The sequence below is a fragment of the Eleutherodactylus coqui genome, chromosome 11 (genome assembly GCF_035609145.1).
Source record: "Eleutherodactylus coqui strain aEleCoq1 chromosome 11, aEleCoq1.hap1, whole genome shotgun sequence".
NCBI lineage: Eukaryota > Metazoa > Chordata > Amphibia > Anura > Eleutherodactylidae > Eleutherodactylus > Eleutherodactylus coqui.
The window spans coordinates 95,882,916-95,900,422 of NC_089847.1; the positions used below are offsets into that span (position 1 = coordinate 95,882,916).

Consider the following 17,507-nt stretch of genomic DNA (forward strand, 5'->3'; position numbering starts at 1 on the left):
TCATACACAAACTGGTTCTTAAGCATGGAAATACCCTTTAAATATTAAGTTCGTTGCAAACCAGAAAAATGTGCTTACTTATCCTTTAGTAGCTGTGTGTTACTTTAAGACAGCGGTCCTTCTACAAATTCTCCCAGGCAAAGCAAAAAGGATTAAAAAGAAGAAGGCAGATCCTAAAATAAGCTTCATCTAACAAGATCCAGGGTGACATTATTGATCTGATGCTCACAAAGCGGTTTCCTGGTTAGATGTTTCTTAGATCGTAAGGTGACAGATACATGGTTATCACACTTGAAAGGTATGTCCAATTGACAAGAAGCCTGTCAAATAATCCCTCAAGGTTTATAGACAATATTCCCCACAGGATGCGGCTGCCGCCAGAATTAGTTAATAGAGAAAAACAGAAATTCAAGGGCAAAGGAAAAAATTTCCAGAGTTTTATGGGAATGTGTGATCAGAAAATTAAATATCATTAAATCAAGTTTTAATGTAAAACATACTTCAAAAATTGTTTTTTTGTTTTTTTTTTAATTTTAAAATTTTGATAACCTCTCTGGGTATTTAGTCTGCCCATTACATTTATTCCTTTAGGTGCCCACCTTTGTACCCGCTCAAGCTCTGATATGTCCTTCTTGAGTATTGATGCCCAATACTGTCCACAATATTCCATGTGTGGTCTGACCAGTGACTTGTAAAGAGGAAAAACAATGTTCTCATCATGTGCCCCTAGACCTCTTTTGATGCTCCCCATGATCTAATTTGCCTTTGCAGCAGCTGCCTGACACTGGTTGCTTCCGTTAAGCTTACAGTTTACTAAAATCCTGCAAATCCCACCATGACCACTAAGCCTAACAATAGTGTGATACTTCCTGTTCTGTACAGATGACTTCTCAGCAGTCCTCTTATTATTATTATCACAGGCAGGATTACAAACGAAGGGTGACACCTACATATCTATACAAGTAGCACAGGATCCCCTATTCAAAACAAATAATGGTCACAGCTCACCTCTTCCCCCTCCCTGCATAATGAACTCTGCACAGATCACAGAGCATAACCACAGTAGTCTCCTATGGAAGTTAATGAGTCCCTTGCAGTCCACAAGTTCCTATCACCGTGTGCCTGCTGTAAGGCACATCTCTGAGTGCTGTTAACAGCAGCTCAGGCAAGATGGCCAAAAGTCATATACAGAAAATCTACAATCAGAAATTAAAATGAGATGTGAAATAAGAATATTTATCAGTGTTTGTTTTTTTTTAATAGTAAAAAACATATATAGGTCATACATGGTTTGCCTTTGTAAAACTGGCAAACTGAGCAATCACCCAGGGCAACCCTTCCCTAAAAGTAGAGTAAAGCCACCCATTATTATTCAGCGGCGTATAGGTAGTATCGCTTTAAAAATGAATTGTAGTATTAGGAAGAAACTATATTACATGTTTCCATGTTTAACGCCTGCATACCTTAAAGTTGAAAGATTCATTAAATGTTGGGCTCAGTGTCTTGCGGTGCACCTTCGTCTCATTTTTCTTGCGGGTATCATTGGTGAGGTAGACAATGACATATGGGTCGGATGTTCCTCCGCTGTCCATAGCCTTCAGACTAGCAGCTTGCTTCACTGCCACAGTTATCTGTAATGAAAAGCACCTGTTCGTTACTACCTGACAGATCCGTTCTGGAATGAGCAATATCCAATTTAAAGAACTCCAGTCCATCGCAGCACTTCTCCAGACTTAAATCAGAGCTGCACAGAAATTTGCTCCAAGTATACAGTATGTGGCGTTAAGCTAGAACTAACCTTTTCCTCCGTAGATACAGTTTTTCTGAGAGCCATGATAGGCATTGTCGTACTTACAATACATAGCATTGCTATGTAGAATGTGATGGCAGTGTGTGCACCTTGGTTCTGCAGGAGCAGAGGAGAAGGGAGGAGGCGCCCGGGCACACACACTTTCACCCACAGCAGCACCGAGCAGAGGAGTAGCGGCGCTTTGAAGACCAGAAGGAGGTAAGTATATGCATTTCAGAGAGGCGCTATTACTGCTGGAGCTACTGTGGGAGTCACTATAACTACTGGGGCCGATATAGGGGACACTATTAGTAATATTGTTTCCTATATCAGCCCCAATAGTAATTGTATTACTACTGAGGCCAATATAGGGGTTACTATTACTACTGGGGCTACTGTGGGGGTCACTATTACTACTGGGGCCGATATAGAGGACACGATTAGTAATATTGTTTCCTATATCAGCCCCAATAGTAATTGTATTACTACTGAGGCCAATATAGGGGTCACTATTATTACTGGGGCTACTGTGGGGGTCACTATTACTACTGGGGCCGATATAGAGGACACGATTAGTAATATTGTCCCCTATATCAATCCCGGTAGTAATAGTATTACGAATGAGGCCAAAATAGGGGTCACTATTACTACTGAGGCCAATATAGGGGTCACTATTACTACTAGGGCCAATATAGGAGACACGGTTACTACTGAGCCCACTGTTGCGGTTACTATTACTATTAGGGCTAATATAGGGGACACTATTACTATTGGCATTGTCGCCCTTACAATACTTGTCTGGAGAACAGTAAACAGCAGCTACCCAATGAAGGGAAAATAGTTTATCAACATCTGGAATGTTTTCAATATTAAAAAGGTGTTCCCATCGTAAAAAGTTATGATTAGTGATGAGCAAACTTTTGAAAAGTTTGGTTTAGCCGGTTTGCTACACTTTTGCAAAAGTTTTTGTTTGGTCCAAATTAGTTTGAACCAAAATGGAAGTTTACCCAAACCCCTAAAACCGGTGTATAACACTGCCTAAAAGCCATAAAGCCACGTATAACACTCTGAGATTGTTATAAGGGGTTTTTATGGCTCTTAAGCAATGTTATACACCAGTGTCCAGGACTACCCTGTTTCGGTTAGAACTTTGCTAAAAACTCAGTTCTAGTTCATGCTCAACCAAAGTTTTAGCAACGTTCAAAATGAAACAGGGTTCTACTGGTTTGCTTCGCTCAACAATAGTTATGACATATGGGTAGGATATAATATTGCTTACTAATTGGTTGGAGTCCAGCCACTGGGACTTCAACTATAGACTAGAACAAGAGTAGCACAATGCTAGTAATACACAATGGCCTTTTTGGGTTCTTCACTCTATATTCCTCCACCTCCAACCTGGCATTGTGCAGGTACTTCAGTGCTGAGATAGCACCCAAAGACCAAGACTGGCGCATTAGATTTGTGACCCCAGCGAGGTATGACTCTTGACTGGGGCTGAATTATAGTTCTCTGCAAGGCCATAGATAGGGTGCAGGGAAATAGCAACAACTTATTTGTTCTACTGATGAGTGATTCCTTAAAACATGCGGCTCTCTAGTCTATCCCAGATAGTCAGAAGCATAGAGATTGGTCATACGACATTTAGGATGCTTTCCTGCCAGTCCGGAAGAGTGTCTACTGCAAATCCTATACTTATCATTAGATAATTTCATACATTTGTCATACTGTAGATGCCAAAGTTTACCTCCTCTCTTTGAAAGTTATACTCCACAGAATATTGTAGTCGTCCGCGGGATTCATTCTCCTGCGATTTCTTTAGTAAGTCTATATCTGGCTGGACCTAGAATGGGACAACATAAGATCACGTTCATCAACTTACACTGTACATCTTCATAACGTTTTGTGTTACGCAGAGGCGTAACTTGAAGCTCCTGGGCCCCAATGCAAAACCTGGAACAGGGCCCCCAACTATAATGCTTTATTCATAGTACTGGTCTCCCTGTATGGAGAAGAGAGGCCTTATGGGCCCCCCAAGGCTCCTGGGCCTGGGTGCAACCGCATCCCCTGCATCCTCTATAGTTACGCCCCTGGTGTTACGTATGATCATGGAAAAGTGAAAAAATGTATCATTGCCATTAGGATAATGAGTAGATTCCTAATGTTTATTGTTTTGGTGGCGAAAAAACTATAAAAACCAAATGTATCACTGACTAACATAGTAACAGAGTATGTAAGGCCGAAAAAAAGACATATGTCCATCCAGTTCAGCCTATTTACCCCCACCCCCCCACCCCCAAATGCTGATCCAGCCTAAAGCAATTTGCTGACTAAGCGGTCACCAGTAGAAGTGTTGTTTTATATTTTTTGGGTTTAGCACAAAATGAATAACTGGACCTTCTATCTAATTGCAAATGTTGCCACTATATACAATTATTTCATTGTAAGATCAAACTACACCAACAAGCATTATGTAGTTGTCTTCTACTACCGTGCAATTGACAAGATATATTGTACCTCCATAAACTCTGATTTTCTTTTATGCGGTAGTGAACTCTTTGGGCGCCCCTGGGTTAGGGTGTGATTGAAAGTGCTGCCATCTTTGTTATCGTGCACATACCCATATTATAAAAATATGTGGTTGAGCTCCATCATATGGTACCCATGGAATTACAGCATATGTGCCAACGCTATGTATAGAAATCACAGCATGCTTGCTGAGTCCTTACCAGGCTTGTAGTAACGCTGTTCTTAAGAGCCCCAAGTTTGATTTTCTCTTTGTCTTTGCCTTTATTCTTCTTCCGCCGACAGCAGCAGCAACAACAGCAAATTATTATTAGAAGAATTAAAAAGGCTCCGACCGCGAACAACGTGTAGACGGCCCATCGTGGTACTGGAAAGAGTACGTTGGAATGGCTGAATAATTGTATAAAAAATGCCAACCATGCAGAACATAAAGAAATACTAGAGAAATCTATCAGTGTTCCCAACTCCAGTCCTCAGGGACCGCCAACAGGGCATGTTTTCAGGATTTCCTGTGTTGCACAGGTGATGTAAGTATTGTCAGTACCTCAGGCATTGTCACAGGTGTTCTTACCATAGGAGATCCTGAAAACATGACCTGTTGGTGGTCCCTGAGGACTGGAGTTGGGGACCCCTGCTTTAGATGATATAGTACAAAGTTGTACAATGATAATTATTCAACAAAGGTAAAAAACTACTTTTTTTTTTTCAATAAACCATGAGGAAACTTTTGAACTTCTTTTTAAGCCCTTAAGCACACAGTTATCTTGGGTCTTGAGCTGACAGTGATTTTTCTTGTTTGTGGATAAGTGCCTTTTCGAGATCCATAATGCATACACGCATCTTATTAAGCTCTGCTTCTAAGTTTGCCTAAAGGCTGCACAGGAGCTAGTATTGCTGGCTCACAGTGGGGAGGCTGCAGGAGATTTCTGTCGTCTCACTCCCCCGCCCCTCTCCACTGCCTTAACATAGTGGCTGTTCAATACTGAACGGCTGCTATATACACTGAGCGATCAGCGATCCGCTCATCGTCCATCATTATGCACCATAAACGATGGGAGATGAGCTGATCATTCAGTGTAAATAGCAGTCCAGTATTGAATGGCCGCTATGTTAAGTCAATAGAGAGGGGCAGGGGAGCACAAGGAGTAAAATCTCCTGCAGCCTCCCCGTCCCCCTGCTGGCTGCTATGTGATTGAGCCAGCGCTACTAGCTCCCGTGCAACAGCACATGAGCGAGTACATGCAGGGACGAGTGTTGGGCATCGTTTGCCCGACATTCGTCCCTTCTAAATAGGCTTTAAGAAGAGTACAAAAATATCAAATCACATCGGGAGGGCAGTAGTGGGTGAAAGTGGAAGCCCCTTTCCGCATTTAACCACTCAGATGCTCTGATCACTGCTGACCTTGACATTTGAGGGGTTAAAAAGCTAATTTCCTGGCCCGATGTAAATGTATATCTGCACCCCCTTAAATGTATGTCAAATGGCACCAAGGGGTTATAGCAGTTAATTGAAAATGTGTTTCCTAAACCAAAGAACCCCCTTTAAAAGCTATGATTTTAGCAATACTGAGTAGCAATTGACTATCACCTTCAGAGAAATGGAACAGACTACCATTGTCCAAAACAATCTATCATGACCATTCAACATTATTACTCTTACTAGTAAGTCAAAGTCCAAACATCAATGTTATAGAAAAGGACAACTGAACTGTAATACTCACATGGAATACGGTTCAGAACGCTGTCAATCCAGGAGACTATCACCGAGCTACTGGAACTGTTGGTCGCGGTGCTAGCTGTAGGGTCAACTGTACTATTTGTCTGATTAGCCATTATGGTGATTGGATAGAGGAAGAATTCCCCTTCCAATGTGCAAGACCTGGAATAAAATGTTGCAGTTATTACAGACTAATTTAATAAGATCAGCTATTTTAAAAAAGTTTATATATTTATAGGCGGCCCATACGTAGTGACCAAGGAGAGGCAGCAATCTCGCAAGACGTCTTCTTCAAGTTATGTCCAAGTTGGAAAGTAATCAGTGTGTGCTGGAAGTTGAAGGAAGGAAGGAAATCACTTCCTGACTGGATGAAATGCAGGAACTGTGTATGGCGCTCAACCTCTTCCTTCATCCTATAACGCTGCTGCTCAGTGCTAACATGTTCACATGCTATTAAGCTATTGGGTTCTGCTGCACTAAGGGGGCTCCTACACAGGCTTCAGCGCCCAACATTCGTCCCAGCAATAATCGCGCAATGCAGGGAAGTAGAGCGGGCCAAAATTCCGAAAGATATGTTTGTCTCAAAGCCAACATGTCACCAAAAGACCCCCAGACCCGCAGTGAAGATGGTGGGGGCAGCATTATGCTTTGGGGCTGGTTTTACGTTTCTGGAACTGAGGCTTTAGTCAAGGTGGAGGGAAATATGAACAGTTCCAAATATTCAAAAGGCTGATGATGAAGAAGAATTTCCCCTTTCAGTACAACAACGACCCAAAGCAGATCTCCAAATCAACAAGAGAATGGCTTCACCAGAAGATCAAATTTTCCATGCCATGGTTTCCCATTTAGTGTGTAATGATGACCTGTGTTTCCCCTTCCCATGTGCAGAACCTTACATTCATCTGTGTTAAACCTCATTTGCCAATTTTCTGCTCCCAACTTATCCAGATCCATTTGTAACCACATTCTGTCCTCTCTTGTGATAATTACTTTGCATAATTATGTATTATCTGCAAATATTAATATTTTACTGCACAATCCTTCAGGTCATTAACAAATATATTAAAAAGAATATGGTCCAATACTGCCCCCAGTGCAATTTACTTCATTTACCTAAAATGTAATTGTGCTAAAAAAAAATACCCTAAAGTCTTGGGCACTACGGGTCTCCCTTCCTGCTAACTTTCTGTCCACTACCTGTTGTCAAGTGTGTCACTGGAGACAGCTCCACAGCAGAGCAGGAGTTGGAGGTGGAGGTTGAGTCATTGTACTTATTGAAGTTTGTGAGTGCAGAGGGGAGAGGGAAGGAAGAGGATGGATAGACTAGCACACAGATGTCCTGCTGGAGCTAATGGTAAGTTATCGGCTGTTATTTAGTCACACTTCCACTGCTCAGTACTGTTGTACATAGTCCTACATGACGATGTTATGCCTGTATGTGTGCGTTACAGGCAGCTAAAGAAAATAATTTGCAGCTCTCTGTGCACAGTGTATAGAACACAGAATAGCAGCCAGGCTCCTCCCACCAGTCCAGAGAGAATTGAGAACCAGAGGGGGGAAATGAATAAAATGCACGATATAGTAATATAATATAATATCCTATAATAGCCAGAAATGATGTTATTCTTCATATATGCACATGGCGTCTTATTCTGAAAAGTCATCTGAAATGTAAGGTACACCTTTAAGAAGCAAAAACCTTTTTTTCAATGAATCCATTCAACATTTTTAAAAAAGTATACATCTAAGAAAGAAGACCCCAACATGGTGTGCCCCTAACTAAAGCAATCCCCTCCAAGCTAAACACAAAAGCAGCAAAAGTCTTCATCTACACTGATAGTGGTACACCGTAACAACTTGCAACGAGGTATGACTGTCTTGCATAAGGCATGGAATTGAAATACAAAGTATATTAGAAAATGACCTTGCTTTTCGTTACACAGTGATTGGACTTTGTCTACATAACGCGGGGGAAACACTTTTAGCATATCGCTCTGCACAACCCTCCAGTCTGTGAGCCCTGATGCATCCTATAGTACAGCAGTGATGGGACCACAGGTTTCCATGTCTTGCACATTATCTTATGTATTTGTCTTTTCATTTGTGACATATATACCCCGCCCTACACCTCTCGCTCCTTGTTATGTGCTGGTTTTACAGGGATTCTGTGCATTCCTCCATATTACCGTCATTCTGCCTATAAACCTTTTGTTTACTTTGCCTTTTGTGATAAGAAAAAGTCTTCCTTCTTCCTGATACTGACTACTGGTCTCTATATACTGAGCCTAGAGAAGCATTGGGTGCAAATAACAGTCATCTATTAGGGCTTCTTCAGATGGGCCTTAATAAATGACTGCTATTTCCATTAGCTGTGTTTTTGCGCAGTGAACGAGGTTGATTTGCGCGTGTCTGCGCATCGTACTGTACATTTTGCGCACACAGGGCAGTTCATATGCGCACATGACACCCCACCCGGATTTAAAAAGCTATTTAGCCTAATGAGGTGAAGATGTGTTCTTTTCCTCGCAGTTTTGCACAGTGTTTCACAAATCCCTTTGCATTTGAGCACGTCCATAGACTTTTATGGTGCGCAAATGTGCAAGAAAATAGAGCAGGCCCTATTCTGGATCCTGTTCTCTGCGTATTGTGCATGCTAATTCTGTGCGCGCAATGATGTTTGCGTGAAGCCACCCTTAAACCCAACAATGGCACTCATGGATCCCACCTATGCAAAAGAAAGGGGCGTCCTGACAATATCTGATCTCCCCCCCCCCCCCATCCCCAACACACACAACACGCTCCTCATCTTCTGCTTAGGTTTCAGTGTAATGTGGTGGTCCCTCTGCTAGGGGGTGCTGTTTATCCTTTTGTCTACACTGCAATGAAGGATCTTGTAGTTCTGTCTCCTTGCATGACCCTGGCCCCACGACGCACCCAATGCTGGGTCTTAGCTGTCATCTTCCTTTCCATACCAACCCTGTCCGGGAGTGCAGCTTTTTGAAATAGCACCAGTCTTGTGTGTTGAAGAATACATTTTCCATGTCTGGACTGTGAAGGCATCTCCTTCACTGCTGACGTTATAATGTTACAAATAAGGATTATTGTATAAAAGTATCATTCAAGCATTGCGCCGGCTACTGCAGTCCGCGTAGATATGGATTCCTTTCTGCTTAGTGTACTGTGTTGTATCTTAGTTCATTCTCAGGGTTATTTCCTTGTACTCGTATCCCTACAGAGGCCGGTTCCAGACGGCGTATTTCACCTCCATATTTGGTCCGTATTTTCTGCACCATAATATGGAACTAATGTAAATCTAGAATACTATTTACATGGCCGTTTTGTAATCCCTTAACGGCGCAGAACGTAGTTACACCCTGTGCGCTCGGGGTTTGTATGGAGGGGCACCGGGAGTCAATCCCCCTCAATACAATGCAGGTGTCGGCTGTTTCTTACAGCTGACACCCGCCAGCACCAGCTTTGTCTTTAATAGCTTCTCTGTTTTTGAGTAAGTTAGGAATGGGTGCAAAGGGAGAACAACAGTAAAACTTCTCTTTATTCTCTCCATTCTGGGGTTTGTGAGCCTGTGCAAGGGCACAACCATAGGGATTGCAGAAGATGGAGTTGCACCCGCGCTCTGTTACCTTTTAGGGCTCAATGGCCCCTCTTCCACAACAGAAGACACCAGACTTATAAATGGCACGTCATATATGTAGGCCTTGTTAGAGTTTTTGCACTGTGACCCGAGAGTTCAAAGGTATTTTCACACATGGCGGAAAATTTCAGCAGCAAAATCCACAGCATTTTCACATCAATAACCGCTGAAATATCTGCACCATTGCTGTGGATTTTGACTCCGATTCAACTGCGTACCAGCAGCTAATTTCAGCTTGAGCATAAGTACCCCTTTTACCTCTAAATACTTTATGCTGCTAGCCCCAAGAGGACAGCACACATCGCCACCTGGCAACTGCAACTGGGTGTAGTACCCGAGAGCTGGGGTCCCACAGCACTGCTATTGCTACCTCATGTAAAATGTGTATATATATTTTTTTGTAAATGTGTATAATTATGTTAACTTATGTGTATGACCTCAAATGGTCAATAATGGGTTAATTTCTGGTGTTCTTACCTCCTAACACTGCATGACTGTGCATAAGACACCCTAACCTGCTCTCATACCTGTCAGTCACCCCTAGCTAGCTTGGGATTGGATAAAGAGTTCCCCTAGCTCAGGATTGGTGGACAGGATAGGTATAAAAGGTAGAGAGTGAGCGGGGTTGGCTAGTCTAGTCCAGGGGAGCCTAAGATGGAGACTGGGAAGGAACCAGAAGATCTTATTTACTTATCAGCAAGAGTCTAGTCCTGCAGACAGTCTAGTCCTGAAGATCGCTGAGAGAAGACAGCCAGAAATAGAGACCAGGGAGTTACAAGGAGAACATCTTCAAAAAGTCTTCCACAGGGAACATCTACCAGTGTGGTGGGGAGCTTCAGTACGAAATCAAGTTTGTCCTGGAGTTCCATAGTAGAGAGCAACAGAAACAAGTAGTCGTAAGTAAGTATGTCACCGGTTAAACCTTTATGGTCCCAGTCCACTAGCTGAATCTATAGTGAATGATGTACATGGATTCTGTGATCTAAATAATATCACTGTAAGGAGGAGAATGGTGTAACTGCTGTTGAGACAAAGAACCTGCCTAATAAAGTTGGAATTGTGTGTTCATCTAAAGTCTGCTTCCTGAAGTGCTTCCCACCACCTATTACAACTGCACTGAGGTACCACACGACACTACAGGAGTGCAAGGACTACTACCCCCATTTTTGTTTAGTTCCACGTTTTTTATACTTTATTATTTTTGTTCGGAATAGGTCCCTACCCATATACGGACTACGGACTGGCCTCACGACAACTACCATGTTTCCCTACGCGACTCCGCGAGTAGCAGGCCATAACAGCTGCCTATATCATTTATTGAATTTTAGTTATTATTTTTTACCACTGGTGTAGCTTAGCCCAACAGACCACCATTTTTAGAGCCACCGTGACCACCATCTTATCTGTGCCCTACTGATTAAATGCCTTCTAGGTCTGGGTCACTGCATGGGCACAACTGCCACTAGTTAGATGATGCCACTTTCGTATCGTCTGACCAGTGGCCGTGTTCAGTAGCATTGCTCGGTACCCTCAGGATCAGCTGTTTGAAGAGACAACACTTGGGTGAGTACTGCGGCCACTTCTCAGACCAGTGGCATCACGTTCAGTCATCACGTGGCCTGAGAGTAGCTCAGTCTCATTAAAGTGAATGGCAGTGAGCCGCTACAAAAGACACTGCTGCTACAAAATGTACAGCACTGTGCCTGGTGTGCCATGAGGATGCCATGGCACTCACTTGAATCCTGTTTTCTTTTTAAACATATGCTTTGCTGGGGTCCTGAGCAGCAGTCCCCCATCAAGTAAATATTGATGACATATTCTAAGTGAAACCGCTTCTAACAATACATGCACACGGGTGTTAACAAAGTTGCGCCTGAGATTCTCGGGCACAACTCGGATAGGGCAGCACATGGCACATTGACATATGCTATTCTTGCCTAAAAATTGGACAAGAATAGGACATCTTGTGATTCTTTTTTACTTGGACTGCCAGTCAGAGTAAAAAAAAGCCTGTGCGCATACACCCACTCAATAGCATAGGTAATATTTCTGTCCGATTTTTGGTCCATTTTTTTCCTGAGAATTGGACAGAAATATTGTTTATGTGCAAGTACCCAAAGGGTGCGTTCACATGTAGCAGATTTGTTGTAGATTTTGGTGCAGAACTGCAGCAGATTATAACCCTTCAATTAGAATACAACTCAAAGGGTGAAATCTACTGCAGATCTGCTCTAGGCTTGGGTCACATGGGACGGAATTCCACCGAAAAACCCAGAGAATTCCGTCTTTAGCTGCGGGTTTTGGAGCAGTTCGGCCACTGGCATTCCGCTGCGGCTTTCTCTCCCCATAGAGAGGAGAGAGGCCGTTGCGGAAAAGAGAAAATAATTGACATGCAGTGAAATTGAATTTCACGCCGCATGTCAGTATTTGTGTGGCTTGGCCGCAGAGTGTGGATGAGATTTTTGCAAAATTTTGTCCACTTTGTTGGCTAATCCCAGGATTAAGAGCCGCGGGCAGAATTATTATTACTGCCGCCAGTATGGGGATCACTATTACTGCTGTAGCCACTATGGGGATCACTATTACTACTGCGGTCACTATGGAGATCACTATTACTAATGTAGCCACTATCTGAGGACTGTTACTGCTGCAGTCACTATGGGGATCACTATTACTACTGCGGCTATTATGGGGATCACTATTACTACTGCGGCTATTATGGGGATCACTATTACTACTGCGGCTATTATGGGGATCACTATTTCTACTCCAGGTACTATTAGGATCACTATTCCTACTACGGTCACTAATGAGGTCACTATTGCTAATGAAGCCATTATCTGGGGACTGTTACTACTGCAGTCACTATAGGGATTACTATTACTACTGGGCCCACTATGGGGAACACTATTACTACTGAGGTCACTATGGGGATCACTATTACTGCTGTGGCCACTATGGGGATCACTATTACTGCTGTGACCACTATGGGGATCACTATTACTGCTGTGACCACTATGGGGATCACTATTACTGCTGTGACCACTATGGGGATCACTATTACTAATGTAGCCACTATCTGGGGACTGTTACTACTGCAGTCACTATAGGGATCACTATTACTACTGCGGCTATTATGGGGATCACTATTTCTACTCCTGGCACTATTAGGATCACTATTCCTACTGCGGTCACTAATGAGGTCACTATTGCTAATGTAGCCACTATATGGGGACTGTTAATACTGCAGCCACTATAGGGATTACTATTTCTACTGGGCCCACTATGGGGAACACTATTACTACTGAGGTCACTATGGGGGTCACTATTACCACTGGGGCCTCTATGGGGGAAATATTACTACTGTGACCACTATGGGGGTTATTATTACTACTGCCCACTATGGGGGTCACTGTTACTACTGCGCTCATTATGGAGGTCACTGTTTGGGCTCATTTACACAGGTGTAAGCACATTTCGGTTATACAAATATGCTGTGGCCCTTAGTGAAATTGAGTTTGACACCCCTGTTCTATAGTAATTGATACAGGAAGACAAAGAATGCTTAGTAAAGTATGCCTGAAGGCTCTTGTCGTCTCTGGACCTAATTTCAAGTCCACTCTAACTATGTCACAATGTATATTTAAAAAATTCTTAATACCTTGCAGTTTTCCCTCTGGCCACTAAGCCTGATAAGAGTCTTACATTTCCTGTTCTGTACAGCAGCCTCATATAGCATAATCACAATAGATTGGAGGGGACTCATTGACTTTTGAGTGTTGTGGGCATGCTCTGTGACCTGGCAGGAAGCAGGAGGTGAGCTGTGACCATCACCTATTGTGAATAGTAGATTCTGTGCTACTGTACCTATATATAAGTGTTACCTTGGGCTTTTAATCCTGCCTGTGATAATAATGAGACAACTATTGAGAAGTTTTCTCTACAGAACAGGAAGTATCGAACTATTTAAGGCTTAGTGGGCAGAACTAAGAGGGTAAAACGCTAAAAAAAAACCTCTTTTTTAATTTTAAGTTATTTCTAAAAATTAATATATTTATGCTAGAATAAAGTATGTCAACGGGTTCTTCATTTTGTTTCAGACATGATATGAGTTGTATAGTCTTGGATTATAAGGTGCATATGGTCACGGTTTTGGTTGACGTCGGTGGTGAATGATTTTCTTTTTTATATATGTATTTTTTTAAATTTGATTCTGAATTTTTTTAACTTATTTTTGTAACTAATTTATGAACTACTATGTCCCCCATGATGTCATATTAGACCTCTGGGGTTCATTCACATTATCTTTTTTTTTTTTTTTTCAATTTCAAATTTTTCCACTGTAACTGGAGCATCCATAATAGCCCCAGTTACAGGGAAAAACATCTCTCGGCTGAGACAATAGTCACTAACAGAGCTGATCTGGGTCTGCTAGGACCCTGCAGCTCTATTTTAGCAGGGGGTCATGTGATCGCCGGGTCGAATAGCGGAAGTAATACTTTCCCTTTCATTCTTCACTACATAGTGCTCATTGAGGCAGACGTAGTTAAAACCGCTTCTGGCTTCTCCTCAGGTTCCTCAGCAGTCACTAACAGCCAAGGACCCGACCCGCTCCTGTTAGATTGCAGCAGCAGGAACTTTAATCCCACACCATAGTTTAACTATTGGCCAGGATTAAACCTCAGGACCAAGTGCCGTAAATTTACTGTGCTTTGCCCTTTTTGGCCTCATGCACACGGGTGGATTTGAGTTGCGGAATCCCACTGTTCAAGTCGCCCATAGGAAGGCATGGAGCGTCCTCAGCTCCACGCACACATGCGGATTTGATTTGCAGATTCTGCGAGCGGAAAATAAATCACTGCATGCTCCATTTTAGCGTGGATTCCGCGCGGACGGGATCCATTGATCTCTATGGAAGCGTTCAATCCGCAATGCGTCTGCAATTACATTGCGGATTTGTAGGCAGATACTTCTCAGGTTGCTTGGAGATCAGGCAGGGAGATGGAGGAAGGCACCATTGGGCTTGTGGATGATCCACTGTGCAGCCGCACGGAAAAACCATTGAATTCGCAATTGCCCGCAAGTATTTAAAATTCAGTTACGCAATGACTCGCAGGTCATCCATGGTGGAAATCTACATGCGGAATCCACGTGTGCCGTGTGCATGAGGTCTAACTAAGACTCGTTCACTGACTTCAGAAATGACAATGTTGATGCACACAGAGCTAAGCAATGACAGCAATGTGAAAAAGCAGGGCTTGGTGTGATGACCCTTGGTCCCCATACAAGTCCATGTACATTGGCTGAAAAATGTGCTGGGGAAGGATATCAGACATACAGGTCCTTAGCCTACTATGGGACGTGAGCTGGAAGAAGCAGCAGCTCAGGTTGCACTTCTTCATCACCGATGATATCATCATGTTCCTTGTAGCGTCACTGCAATATTAGCAGACAACGTGGAGGAATGGTCCGTCTGCATTCTGTGGGAGTGAACAAGCCTCAGCCTTCTTGTTCCACGATGCATGAAGGGGTGGCATAACCCAGCACCAAAATGGAAGCCCTACTTAAAGGGGTGGTCTCGCGAAACCAAGTGGGGGTATACACTTCCGTATGGCCATATTAATGCACTTTGTAATATACATAGTGCATTAAATATGAGCCATACAGAAGTTATTCCACTTACCTGCTCCGTTGCTAGCGTCCTCGTCTCCATGGTTCCGTCTAAATTCGCTGGCAGCTTGCTTTTTTAGACGCGCTTGCGCAGTCCGGTCTTCTCCTTTCAGCACGAGCCGCTTCAGTGTGCTCCCCGCTACAGCTCTTCTGCGCATGCGCAGATGAGCTGTCACTGCTCGGGAGCGCGCTGGAGCGGCCATTCTGTACCTTCCTCTGTTAGAGGAAGGTGCAGAGCCGCCCAGCTGTCCGGAGAAGCCGTCCAGCTGTCCTGCTGTCCTGCCGTCCAGCTGTCCTGCCGTCCAGGTAAGTGATGGGCCGGGGGGGTCTGCCGCTGCGCCGGGGGAGGGGGGGGGGCTGTCGTCGCTGTCGCTGCGATGGGGGGGGGCTGCCGCTGCGATGGGGGGGCTGTCGCTAGGCCGGGGGGGGCTGTCGCTGCGATGGGGGGGCTGTCGCTAGGCCGGGGGGGGGGCTGTCGCTAGGCCGGGGGAACTAGCGCTGGGCCAGGGGGGTAAGTGATGGGTCGGGGGTGATGTTCACTGACAGGTGAAGGCCCCGGAGCCCAGCGCTGGGCTCCGGGGCCTTCACCTGGGCTTCGGAACCTAGCGCTGGGCTCCGGGGCCTTCACCTGGGCTGAGGGTCTAGCGCTGGGGAGCCGGGAGCGTAGCGCTGGGGAGCCGGGGGCTAGCGCCGGTTACCTGCTGCCTGGCGGTGGGTGACTGGTCGGCGGCTGCGGGGCGTCTGGTCGGCGGCTGCGCGGCGTCTGGTCGGCGGCTGCGCGGCGTCCGGTTGCCATGGAGACACAGCTGGCAGCGTCTCGGGAGCGCGCACGTCGGGCTGCAGCCATCTTGGGGAAACTTTTATAAGTTGCTGAAACGCTGGAACGGTAAGTACAAACCAGCTAGAAATGTCATTTACAGGGGGGCTTAGTAATGTATGTTTAATTATGGGGACTGGGCAAAAAAAAAAAATCACTGCTTCCTCGAGACATCTCCTTTAAGGGTGACTACCCAGTAGGGTTTTTTTTCTGCAAATATGCTGCTTTTTTTCCCCAGATGTCTATGGGACTTCCCAATTTTAAAAACGCAACGCAGCTTTGCGTTTTTAACTTTAGAAAGTCCCATTGACCATTGGGGAAAAAAAGCAGCATATTCGCAGCAGAAAAAAAAAACTCTAGTGGGTAGTCACCCTTAGGGCGGACACCCACTGGCTTTTTTTTCCTCCACTGCGCTGCGAGAGCAAGTGAAAACTCTCGCCTCGCAGTGCGAGAAAAAAAACGGTATGAAGCCGGGATATCGCCAGTCTTTTCAATAGGGCCAGTGGCAGCAGCGCTAGCCACATTGAAAAGATATGGAGAATACTGCAGACTTCTGCCACAGCTGTCAGAGCTGTGACAGCTGTGGCAGAAGTGCAGCATGCTATCCCATTGCTTTCAATGGGATCGGCGCTGCTGCTGGTCCCATTGAAAGCAGTGGTTTTTGGCAAACCCTGCAGTATGATTTTTGGGGAAGGGCTTGAAATATAATTGGTAAAAAAAAGTTTTAAAAAAAGTACTCACCTGTCCACCGCTCACACTCGTCCTCCGGCTGGCTCCCCGACACTGCTATCCAGCACTTTCAGCAGGCGGGGATTTAAAAATCCCCACCTCCTCAAAGGGCTGTGCTGATTGGCTGAGTGCTCAGCCAATAACAGCTAGTGCTTAGCTATTGGCGGAGCGCTCAGCCAATTACAGATAGTGCTTAGCTAGTCATTCATGAATAGCACTATCTTAGCGCCGATCCCATTGAAAGCAATGGGATAGCATGCTGTACTTCTGCCACAGCTGTGATAGCTGTGGCAGAAGTCCGCGGTATTCTCCATATCTTTTCAATGGGGCTAGTGCTGCTGCTGCTGCTGGACCCATTGAAAAGACTGGCGATATCCCAGCGTCATCCCGTTTTTTTTCTCCCACTGCGAGGCAAGAGTTTTCACTTGCTCTCGCAGCGCAGTGGAGAAAAAAATACCAGTGGGTGTCCGCCCTCAGTCTTCAAGATATCTCTTATTAGTGCGCAATGTATCTATTAGGCTGGTTTCACATCTGCATCGGAACCTCTGGGTATTGGTTCCATCATAGATGCGGCTCAAAAAAACGGAAAAAAAGCACTGCATGCAGC

At 44.5% G+C, this 17,507-nt stretch overlaps 1 protein-coding gene across 3 annotated transcripts in view; it reads right to left on the reverse strand.

Moving 5' to 3' along the window:
- The window catches only part of SYT8 (synaptotagmin 8), a 45,930-nt gene that overhangs the window by 9,221 nt on the left and 19,202 nt on the right, over positions 1 to 17,507 (reverse strand). For 2 of the 3 annotated variants that reach the window (XM_066583108.1, XM_066583107.1), the window contains 4 exons: positions 6,037 to 6,194; positions 4,519 to 4,682; positions 3,537 to 3,632; positions 1,464 to 1,631 (listed from right to left, as the gene is read on the reverse strand). In XM_066583108.1, coding sequence (XP_066439205.1) covers positions 1,464 to 1,631; positions 3,537 to 3,632; positions 4,519 to 4,682; positions 6,037 to 6,148 — 540 coding nt within the window. In that variant the 5' untranslated portion in view covers positions 6,149 to 6,194. Of the gene's footprint in view, positions 1 to 1,463; positions 1,632 to 3,536; positions 3,633 to 4,518; positions 4,683 to 6,036; positions 6,195 to 6,281; positions 7,036 to 17,507 lie in introns of those variants that run through there. The other variant, XM_066583109.1, reaches the window with a different exon arrangement.